This window comes from Sphaeramia orbicularis, chromosome 12 (assembly GCF_902148855.1).
Source record: "Sphaeramia orbicularis chromosome 12, fSphaOr1.1, whole genome shotgun sequence".
In the NCBI taxonomy this organism is placed as follows: domain Eukaryota; kingdom Metazoa; phylum Chordata; class Actinopteri; order Kurtiformes; family Apogonidae; genus Sphaeramia; species Sphaeramia orbicularis.
Window position 1 is genome coordinate 71922683 of NC_043968.1, and position 11450 is coordinate 71934132.

At 39.9% G+C, this 11450-nt stretch overlaps 1 protein-coding gene across 1 annotated transcript; it reads right to left on the minus strand.

Moving 5' to 3' along the window:
- Positions 1-1261: 1261 nt before the first annotated feature.
- On the minus strand, positions 1262-10984 carry trim69 (tripartite motif containing 69). The gene is made up of 6 exons (XM_030149967.1): positions 10246-10984; positions 6875-6970; positions 5147-5380; positions 4550-4572; positions 4341-4456; positions 1262-2270 (listed from the first exon to the last, which is right to left on the minus strand). The coding sequence occupies exons 1-6, from the start codon at positions 10870-10872 to the stop codon at positions 1726-1728; spliced, it is 1641 nt and encodes a 546-aa protein (XP_030005827.1). The 5' UTR covers positions 10873-10984; the 3' UTR covers positions 1262-1725.
- Between the last annotated feature and the right edge of the window lie 466 nt (positions 10985-11450).

Genomic DNA, 11450 nt, shown 5'->3' on the forward strand with positions numbered 1-11450 from the left:
AAATGACAGATGATCAATTATTTTCATAATTTATTTCCAGGTATATCTGTGCTGTCCTTTAACAACTTTTTACATTTTTTCAGTTGAAACATGTTTTTTAGTGAAGTAACCCATAAAGACCCAAACATCCAACATCAACCAAAAGCAAATACTGATGTAAACTGTTTAATACCTGTTGATCCACTAATCCTAAATGATTAATGTAATTAATTGATTAAATTACATTATATTATATTTAATGAAATAATTAAATTATGTAAATAATTGGTGTAAAATGCAGTTTCTCATCTTTTCATGGTCATTGGATAGAATTTATTTGGACGTTCAGAGGCTCTGTAGTTACCGTGGACTCACCGCCATCTTCTACAACACTGATTCACCAGTAAAATCCATGGAGCTGGATCAATGATACTGGATGGAGACACTTGGTTTATTTTCAGTTAGTGATTTCTTTGCTGAATTAGTCACTTTTTCTTTAGTCTTCTCTGCCTCTGATATATAATTATAACCCTCAAATTATATGATCAATATATATAATATAATTATATAATATGTAATTTTATATATACAATTAAATTATATAGAATTATAACCCTCAACTTTAATCTGAGTTTTAATGAACATCTACATGATGAATAAATTAAATACAGGAAAATACCTAAGTAAATATATGATATCATAATAAATGGTGATAAATCACTTAAGAAAGGTTAAAAAGAGCAAAAAAAAAATCATTTAGGAACTACAACAAAAGCAGCTCTGGGTCTTTATGGGTTGATGACTCTTTGATTGGCTGTTGTTCTGTTTAAAATAATCTAATACCTTTTCTTTGACATGATATAAGTAGAGATAAAATACAGAGAAATGGGTGAAACGGCATTATTCTGTTTTCTGTCTGTACTGACAAAATACACAACAAATGAACAAATTTTCTTAAGTTTATCTAATACTTTGCATCTTCATTTCAAATACATACCATTGCTGAACTGAAGAACTTACATAATATTAACTAGAAAAGCACTCAGAGAGCGCAGACCTCCACCAAGGCAGATCAGTGCCCCCCCATCACCACCAAAATTTAATCATTTGTTCCTTGTGCCAGTATCAACATTTCCTGAAATTTTCATCCAAATCCGTCCATAACTTTTTGAGTTATCTTGCACACAGACGGACAAACAGACAGACAAACCAACGCTGGCAACAACATAACCTCCTTGGCGAAGGTAATAAGATAAATAATTAAGTTTGAGTTACACACTGATCAGTAACCACAGCTGGTTTAATAAAAGTTTCAACAGTGACATGTTCAATGTATAACAGATTTTTTGGGGTTTTTTTCCATTGGAACCATTGGCACAAATTAAAAATTACAGTCCTTGAATGCAATCATTTGTATCATATCAGACATTTCACTGATGAAAATAATAAAATCACAGTACTGATTATTGGAATACAGTATTATAATGAATTAACAACAGTGAAATCATCAGTTTTACATTCTTCTTTGAAACATTACTTCTCTGAAACAAAGTATATACATGTTGTCTAGAAAAAAGATTAGAAAAAAAATTAGGGAAATGTGATTCTATTTGACAGATGATTCTAGTATCTGCTATTGAGAACTAATCAACTTTGTATCTTCACATATACAATAAAAAAGTATAAATGGTTTCTTTTCCTTTGCAGTTTGTCGTGATGTTTTTAAGTTTGTTTTTTCACAGCTTATTAAATCTTTGGCAAGAAAACTTTAAGAGGCTCATTTTCATGTACTTTATCCAGGAAACCCAGATTAAAATACGGGTACAGAGTCTCGTTGAAGATCTCCTTGAAGGTGTACAGGTGAGTCATGCTCTCTGCGTTGTAGAACGACACCAGTCCTCTCTTATAGTCCAGGTAAACACCAATCCTGGCCAGTGGCTCTTCCAGAGACAGGACAGTAGGGGGCGATGTTCCAGCCATGTACTGGATCCCATAGGAGAGGGACAGGGTCCAGAAGCCGTTGGCGGGGAGGGCTTTGATGACCCCCTTCCTGGGCACCGACTCCCTGGCCACGCCCACAGTCCACACGGTGCTGCTGTAGACCTCGATCTCCCAGTAGTGACGGCCGTGGGTGAAGCCCTGACTGCCCAGCAGAGACAGGGCGGCATTGAACCTGTGGGGGTTGTCCTCCACCGTGTGGTTAAAGGTCTGGTACCGGACACAGGTGAGGGACGAGGTGAGGCTGAGCCATGGGTTGGCGGTGCTGGAGTTAAAGGTGATGGATGCTGGAACTAAAAACAAAAAAAAAAAAAAAACATACAATGACTTGAGCCAATCTGTAATAGTTCACATTTACACTGATGAAAGCTGGGATTGACTTAAATAGTTTTTAAAACCACACATCGTAAACACCCAGATGAAAACAGAAGGATGAAAATTATATTTATTTTCTGAAATTAGATCTGAACATTTGAGTTTAGTGTGTTTTCCCTTTTTATACACAGTTGTTGCACATTCTATGAAATTGGCACCAACATCTGGGAGGTTGTTTGTTCCAGTTGGTTCTGGTTCTACAGAATCTCATACCTAAGGCTCAACTACTGCAATACCCTTCTTTATGGGATCCCAAAGAAAACAGCTGCAAAAACTTCAGTCCATTCAAAACAGTGATGCCAGAATCCTCAAATGGACCCACAAACAAGAACACATCACTCTCATTCTCCATAAGCTCCACTGGCCACCAATCCCCTTCAGAGTTACTTATAAGACCACCCTCATCACCTTCAAGTGCCTCCATAATAACGCCCCCGACTACCACAAGGACCTCCTCACCCCTCACTCCTCCACCTGTAGTCTCCGGCCCCACAGCACCAACCTCCCCCCCCCCCCAGGACTAAACTTCGGACCATGGGTGACCGGGCCTTCTCCTCTGCCGCCCCCCGTATCTGGAACTCCCTCCCTGACCACATCAGAGCTCCTCAGTCACTGGACTCCCTCAAAAAGGGGCTAAAACATTCCTGTTTAGACAGGGGTCATTCCATGGCAATTCAACCAATGGTCCCCACATGATCCCCTCAGAAAATTCTGAAAAAATTCACACTTGTTCACCTACCAGATAGGAAATCTTAGCTACATTAATGTCATTGACCCTGGTGAAATTGGGTCAACTGACCAGCTCTATCCAATTTCCGAGAAGTCTCTACTACAGGCATCAACCTGAGCCAGTTCTGGGAAATCTATAATTATTCTATCTGAACCACCATGCAGTTCCACACCCTAGTTCAAATATCTCAAGTATTATCATAACTTGTGCCATAATCAGTGCCATTATACTGTTAAAAATGCCTTTTACACCTACATTTGTATACAATTTGAAGAAAATACAGTTATGCAGTAAAAAAAAATATTAAAAATAGAACCAGTTCTTTCCCAAAGCTAAAATTTTGTGCACAACATCTTGAAACACATATGAAGACATGGTAAAAATTTCAAAATTTTCATTAATTGGCCACATGGTAATATGGGTGCTCAAATAAAGAGTATTTTTGTGAAAAACTGAAATCGACCCATTTTATTCATTGCCTCACAGCAACACTTTTCATTGAAATGTAGTCTTTTTGCAGTATATTGTTGCATCTTGACCATAAGAATCCATGCAAAAAAAAAACTGGTCTCTACATTCATCCATTATGGCACAGTGCAAGCCTGAAGAGAGAGGACATTTTGAAGAATTAGCCTTTTCGCCTGATTTCAAGGCCTCATGGACCAAACATGAAGGCACCTACAATTATTTTGATGCAAAATATGGTCTTTTCAGGGGGATTTCACCCCAGACAGTAAGTTTCAGCAGTGTGGCTTGAATACCTAAGGAGATACAGCTCCTCAAAGTTGACTGAAAAGCAGATTTGCAAAATAAAAATAAAAAAAGCATTAATTTTCAAAGTGCTGTATCTCCTAAACTATTACAGATATGACATTAAAATTTTGGATGTGTTCATTTATCTGGTAGGTGAACAAGTGTGAATTTTTTCAGAATTTTCTGAGGGGGTCGTGCGAGGTACTTTCTGAAATCTGGTTGATTTGGGATGGAATGACCCACAGGCTTTTTATGGCCAACCATGATGCTCTGTTTTATTCGCCTAGTCTTTTATTCCTGATTCAGTATTTTTATGTTTCATTGGACTGTTTTCTCTCTGTAGCACTTTGAGATTCTGCTGGATGAAAAGTGCTTTATAAATGCAATTCATTATTGTTATTATTATTATCATTATTATTATTATTATTATTATTATTATTATTATTATTATTATTATTATTATTATTACCCACTCTAGACAGTGTCACAGTGAGACTAACAGTACCTGGGTAAATACTTCCTTTCATGGATTTCCACACTCTGTATTGCAGAGGCCCTGCAAACCGCCCTTCACACAGGCTGGGGGGTGTAAACACAGGTTTTTCAAACTTCAGCGATGGCCTGCCAACAAAAGCAAGAACACAACAATAACAGGAGGAAATCGGAGTAAAAACCATCTGGAGTAAAGTCAGGAAATGGTTTTCCCATACTCACCTCTGCAGCAAAGCTTTGATGCTCTGAAATAAGAATAAACACAGGAAAAGGAGAAGGAGTCTGATGATTGTTGTATCTTAGAGGCAGAGCTGCCTTTTCCACATTACATCAGCGCCTGTGCTCATGCTCTCCACCCTGTGGGATCTCCCTGTGGCTGATGGGAAAGTCCCGTAGCGTTGGCCAGAGAACGGCCCCCTTCTTCAACTAAACCCTTTATCACCAGGATCAGGAGGTGATTTCACTGGCCTACATTATGTCATAGTCCATTGTTATTAAAGGATATTTTTACCAGTTCTTAAAATTCAGTGTGTTTACATCCATACAGTCACATCCTGCCTGAGTTCTGTTCAATGTTGGGTCCAATCTGATCTGTAGTTCACAAATCTACTGTTCTGCTTGGATAAAGTTAACTTTTACCCTAAATTCTGTCTCTTAACTCATTTTTTTTCATGTGATATAAATGGTCATGAAAAGTAATGAGTTTAAAACCAAAAGTGCAGCATTTTCTGCCTTAATTATCTTTTGGGCTAACTCATCATTATGCTGCTAACAACTTCCAGATGGACTTTATTTATCATGTGTGGAGGCAGAACTCACCCGGAGCAGAGTGAACGGGTTCTGTTCCTTCAGCTTTTCCTCTATCTCATGGACGGCCTTTTGCAGGCGGGAGATCTCCACGCACAGCAGAGCCTTGTGTTCATCCAGACGAATCAGCTCCCTTCGCTCTTCTGTCTTCAGCTTCACCTGCAGAAGTTTTTCCTCTTGGTAAAGGAACTGGTGGAGGTCACTAAACTGGGCCTCGATTCGCTGCTTCAGGTCAGCGGTGTGTTCCTAAAGTGGAAAATAATTGAAATGATCACACAGTTAATCAGTGCCTGACTACACAGGTTAAGTATAACTGCCAGTGTCCGACTTGTGATGTTTTTGTTTTTTATCCCATGTCCAAATGTAGTATAGAAATCTGTGTACATGTACACCGGACCTTACATTGAAGTCTTACATGAATCGTATGTGCAGTGCATGAAGTGACAGCATTTTTGTGGTTACATTTACAAACTATACAACAAACCCACTACAAAGAATAATTTTATAACTTTGGACATACAGCACATATCTGTCCCATACAAAACATATTTAAATCAGTGCATTTATACACGTCTTACTACGGGTTTTCACATGTCTGCACTGTTCCGAGAAGATTAAGGGAATGTTTTAAAGATCTTGTGGATCTATGGGATAAAATTCATAACTTGCCTCCAGTTTGAAACAGTCTATTTAAATTAGTGCTGGGCAGCGATTAAAATTTTGAATCGCAATTAATCGCGTGGATTTCTGCGATTAATCACGATTAATCGCATAGTTATATCGGGGGGAGGTTGCCAGCATCAACAGTGTGTATTGTCTTTAAGTGATATTTCAGACTCAACGAACTCCGGTAATAAAAAGTAATTCCACATTGCAGTGCCTACAAACAACTGTGTCCTTCTCAACCCCACCATCTGAAGACATTTAAAATGAAAATGTCCATGGAAAAGACCGGTACTTTTCTCCATGTTTATGTCCCCACCAGTTTATTTCCGGTTGTGAGTGATTGACAGGAGTCTTAAGCCCACTAATAAGTACTAATACTAATAAGCCCAATAATATGTGATGCTCAGTTGTTAAAAGCAAGCAAAGGGGGCCCTCTAGTGGTCAGAATAAATTGCACTAACGTATGTTTTGTCCTTTCGGTGTTCCCGTTGTCAGTCCAGACATAAGAAGGAACTAACAGACACGTTTCTTTCAGTCTGTTTGTATGGCCCGAAAAACATTTGCCTGTGAGTATTTTATGTTCAGTTGTTGTAAAAATGAATAGTATAAAATATCTCCGATGTGAGCCTTTGTTGCTGGATAAAAAGACGTAAATCTTAAATGAATCTGTAAATGCTAATCTTTAGCGTGTCTATGGATTTTCCCATTCAAGTTAGCATCAAGCTAGCGGTCTGTTTCCCATTCATTTAAATGTATAATGCAATAAGGCAATGAACATAACTGAGACATATTTTGTATGTATGTTGCAGTTTTACAGTGAGTCTCGAGTAAAAGATTTGGAGAGAAGATTTCGGCGTCCAGCTTTTCTTGGGAAACCTGTTGTCCATCTGCCGAGCTAATCGCTACACGCACACAAGCAGGGGCAGATGAATAGGAATTAGAATAAAACGGCATTAACGTGAGATTTTTTAAAAATTGTCGGCGTTATTTAATGAATGCGTTAACGCGGTAATAACGCATTAACTTGTCCAGCCCTAGTTTAAATATAATGGTATGAAATCAGTGACCTCTGACCTTGAGTTTTTTGACTTCGTCTTCTGCTTCCCTGTCACACTGCAGCGCCGTGTTGAGTTCAGCCTTCAGGGAATCCATGGAGCTGTTCAGAGACGCCTATGAAGACACCAACAAAACACTTAGAATGCTTCTACACCCACCACTTATACCACACTTACATCACACACATACTACACATATGCAACACGTAATTACACATGTATTACACATATACAGTGCATATACACTGCCTGGTAAAAAATAAGTCGCCACCTGGATTTAACTAAGCAAATAGGAATGAGCCTCTTATAATAATTGTTGTGTTCTTAATAATTACAGCTTGGGTGATTATCTTTCAGCTGGCGACAAGTTATTTAACCCCAACTGATGCAATAAGTAGCTTCTCATTTCTTAAAGAACCATGTCGAAAGACACATCCCGTGGATATGGAAAAGATGTTAGTCTGTTTGAGAAGGGTCAAATCATTGGCATGCATCAAAGCAGAGAAAACATCTAAGGAGATTGCAGAAACTACTAAAATACTGTTAAGTGCAGTGGCCCAGAGGTGCAACAGCCCAAAAAATTATCCACAATAAGAAAAAAAAAGAGAACAGCCCAAAAAATTTGCATTAGCCACATTAGCTGAAGGCCTTAAAAATTTTCAGCCTATGCTTTTATTTTTTCTGGTGGCCTTAATTTTAAAGCAAGAGACCTTTTGGGTAAACAGCATCCCCATAATTGAAAAGGTGGATGATGGGGGTTTTTTTCTTATAGTGGATAATTTTTTGGGCTGTTCTCTTTTTTTTTCTTACAGTGAATAATTTTTTGGGTTGTTACCTATTTTTTTCTTATAGAGGACAATTTTTTGGGTTGTTCTCTTTTTTTCTTATAGTGGATAATTTTTTGGGCTGTTCTCTTTTTTTTTTCTTATAGTGGATAATTTTTTGGGTTGTTCTCTTTTTTTTTCTTATATGGATAATTTTTTGGGCTGTTCTCTGGTTTTTTCTTATAGATGATAATTTTTTGGGCTGTTCTCTTTTTTTTTCTTATATGGATAATTTTTTGAGCTGTTGCACCTCTGGGCCACCGTAGTTAAGAACTGTCCAATGCATTATTAAAAACTGGAAGGATAATGGGGAACCATTGTCTTCCAGAATGAAATGTGGTTGGAAAAAAATTGTGATTGATCGTGATCAGCAATCACTTAAACCAGGGGTCAGCAACCCTGGTCCTGGAGAGCCACTATCCTGCATGTTTTAGATGTTTCCCTCTTCCAGCACACCTGATGGTCATTATCAGGCTTCTGCAGAGCTTGATAATAGGCTTATCATTTGAATCAGGTGTATTGGAAGAGGGAAACATCTAAAACATGCAGGATGGTGGCTCTCCAGGACCAGGGTTGCTGACCCCTGACTTAAACATTTGGTGAAATCAAATCAAAGAAAAACAACAGTAGAACTCAGAGCTCTGTTTAATAGTGAAAGTAAGAGCATTTTCACATGCATAATGCGAAGGGAACTCAAGGGATTTTAAGAAAACCACTAATCAGTGAAGCTAACTGGAAAAAAAGGCCTCAGTTGGCTAGGGAGCATAAAGATTGGACTCAAGCAAAGGAAGAAGGCCATGTGGTCTGATGAGTCCAGATTGACCCTGTTCCAGAGTGATGGGCGCATCAGGGTAAGAAGAGAGGCAGATGAAGTGATTACCCATCATGCCTAGTGCCTACTGTAAAAGCCTGTGGGGGCAGTGCTATGATCTGGGGTTGGTTCAGTTGGTCAGGTCTAAGTTCAGCTGCATTATGTGCCCAAAGAATGAGGTCTGACAACCTGAACATACTGAAGGACCAGGTTATTCCATCAATGGATTTTTTCTTCCCTGATGGTATGGGCATGTTCCAAGGTGACAATACCAGGATTCATGGGGCTCAAGTTGTGAAAGAGTGGTTCAGGGAGCATGACACATCATTTTCACACATGGATTGGCCACCACAGAGTCCAGACCTTAACCACAGAGTCCAGACCTTAATCAGACCTAAACCCCACTGAGAATCTTTGGGATGTGCTGGAGAGGGCTTTGCGCAGTGGTCAGACTCTTGCATCATCAATACAAGATATTGGTGAAAAATGAATACAACACTGGATGGAAATAAATCGTATAACCTTGCAGAAGCTTATCGAAACAATGCCACAGCGAACGCATGCTGAAATCAAAGCTAAAGGTGGTCCAAAAAATGTTAGTGTGTGACCTTTTTTTGGTGGCTACTTTTTTTTTTGGGCCAGGCAGTGAATTACACATGTTTTACACTTATATTACACATAAACAACACATATATTACACATGCATTAAATGTTTTGTTTTATTTGTCCTGTTTATTTCATTTTAATCTTGTTTTGTTTCGTTTTGTTTTGTTTTGTTTTTTTTGGGGGGGTTGCTCCCTTTTCCCTGCCATTTGCCAGGCCACAGTTGTAAATACAAATGTTTTCTAAATCTGTCTTGCCTGGTTAAATAAAGGTTAAATCAAATAAAATGAAATAATATTACACATATTACATATTACACATATACTACACATACATTACTCATACATAACACATCCATTCGTTCATCATCTGAACCACTTAATCCTCAAGAGGGGGTGCTGGAGCCTATCCCAGCTACCTATGGGTGAAGTTGGGGTTCACCCTGACCAGTTCATCACAGAGCTGACAGATAGACACGAACAACCAACCACTGTCGCAGTCACACCTACAGGCAATTTAGATCAACCAGTTAACCTACTAGTGCATGTCTGTGGGAGGTGGGAGGAGACTGGAGTACCCAGAGAGAGCCCATGCAAACACAGGGAGAACATGCAAACTCTGCACAGAAAGGTCTTGGTGTCGGAATTGAACCCAGGACCTTCTTGCTGTGAGGTGCTAACCACTGCACCACCGTGGCACCCATATGACACATATACTACACATATACTACACTTATGTTGCACATATACTACACTTATGTTGCACATATACTACACTTATACTACACTTATGTTGCACATAAACTACACTTATACTACACTTATGTTGCACATATACTACACTTATAATACACTTATGTTGCACATATACTACACTTATAATACACTTATGTTACACGTATACTACACATATACTACACTTATACTACACTTACGTTGCACATATACTACTCTTATGTTACATATGCACTACACATATACTACACTTATGTTGCACATATACAACACATATACTACACTTATGTTACACATACTTATCACCCCTTTGAAAGTAAATTCATAATTATCTCACATGGACCCCATCGGCTGCTCTGACTGATTTGACAGTAGGTTTCAGGTGATTTTCCAAAGGTGAAATCCTGCTTGAACTGACCCTGTACTTGTGTTGAGCCTCCTGGACACACACCATCGTATGGTTCCTGTGTTCCTGGGAGAGTCCACAGACCAGACACACCAGCTCCTGGTCCTCCTCACAGTAGAGTTTCAGCTCCTCCCTGTGCCTGTTGCATCGTGGGGCTGGGGGGGGCACCCTCTCAGCCAACCCTCCATCCACCCGGTGGGCCCCACTCCCACTCTCCTCCAGACCCTGACAGTAACTCTCCACGATGTTGGCCACGATCCGATTGGGCCTGTAGCTCTGTCCGGGGTACACCTTCCTGCACTGGGGGCAGGAGCCAGTGCCCCCCTGCCCGGGCCCCCGGGGGCCACTCCAGTATCCCTCTATGCAGGTCTGGCAGAATGTGTGGTCGCAGGGCAGCGACACCGGCTGCCTGAACAGGTCCAGACAGATGGAACAGGTCAGGTCTCGGCTGATTCTGTGAGCTGAGCTTTTACTGACTGATCCAGATAAAGGAGGCTGGCGCAGCTTCTCCATCGCTGCAAACTCCCCCTCCTTTGGTTTCCAAGGTTTTTTGTCAGGTTTTGTCCCCTGGTTTAGTTTTTCCAGGTTCTGCAGATAAACTGACTGGATTTTCTTCACCTCTTTCTGGTTCTTGCTCATTCCTGCCTTTAAGGTTCTCCTTTATCCTGATGTTCTGATCGTCTGTGTCCGACTGTTGGAGTCTGAGCTCCAGTTTTCCTGTTGACTGAAAGGAAATGAAGGGGGAGGTTCAGCAGCAGCCTACGCCTCTCACATCCTCAGCAGAGGCCAAGCAGAGGCCTCCCCCCTCACCCCCACTACCACCACAAGGCGGACCCTTCTACACTGGGCCTGTTTTTCTGCTGAACTCTTGGCTGAAACTCTTAAGCCCCACTTCACTTCCCTCCATCCGCTGTGGAGTCACCACAGAAAAATGTAAATCCATTTTCATGTGACGTTGAGTTTAAGTGTCTGTGAATGAGTGTGTCCACTAATCAGTAAACACATTAAATCATTTATACAAAGAAACAGTGCATCCTGGGTAACTACTGCAGGCTCTGTTTTCACATATAAACTGAGTGTTGTTATCTGTGTTTGTTTTGGGGAAACATCTGAGTAAAGAGCATTAAACAAATACAGAAAATGACAATATGACATTGAATTTAAATGTCAGTGTGTACTTGATGGTAGTCGGTAAAACTCAGTCTGTGATTATGCAC

Excerpts from the sequence above, each read along its gene's own strand:
- trim69 (XM_030149967.1), bottom strand. The coding sequence starts at position 10,872 with ATGAGCAAGAACCAGAAAGAGGTGAAGAAAATCCAGTCAGTTTATCTG. Across the intron at positions 4,573-5,146 it reads ACCCGTTCACTCTGCTCCGG|AGCATCAAAGCTTTGCTGCA; the intron begins GTGAGTTCTGCC and ends TTCTTATTTCAG. Across the intron at positions 2,271-4,340 it reads GAAAGGAAGTATTTACCCAG|TTCCAGCATCCATCACCTTT; the intron begins GTACTGTTAGTC and ends TTTTGTTTTTAG.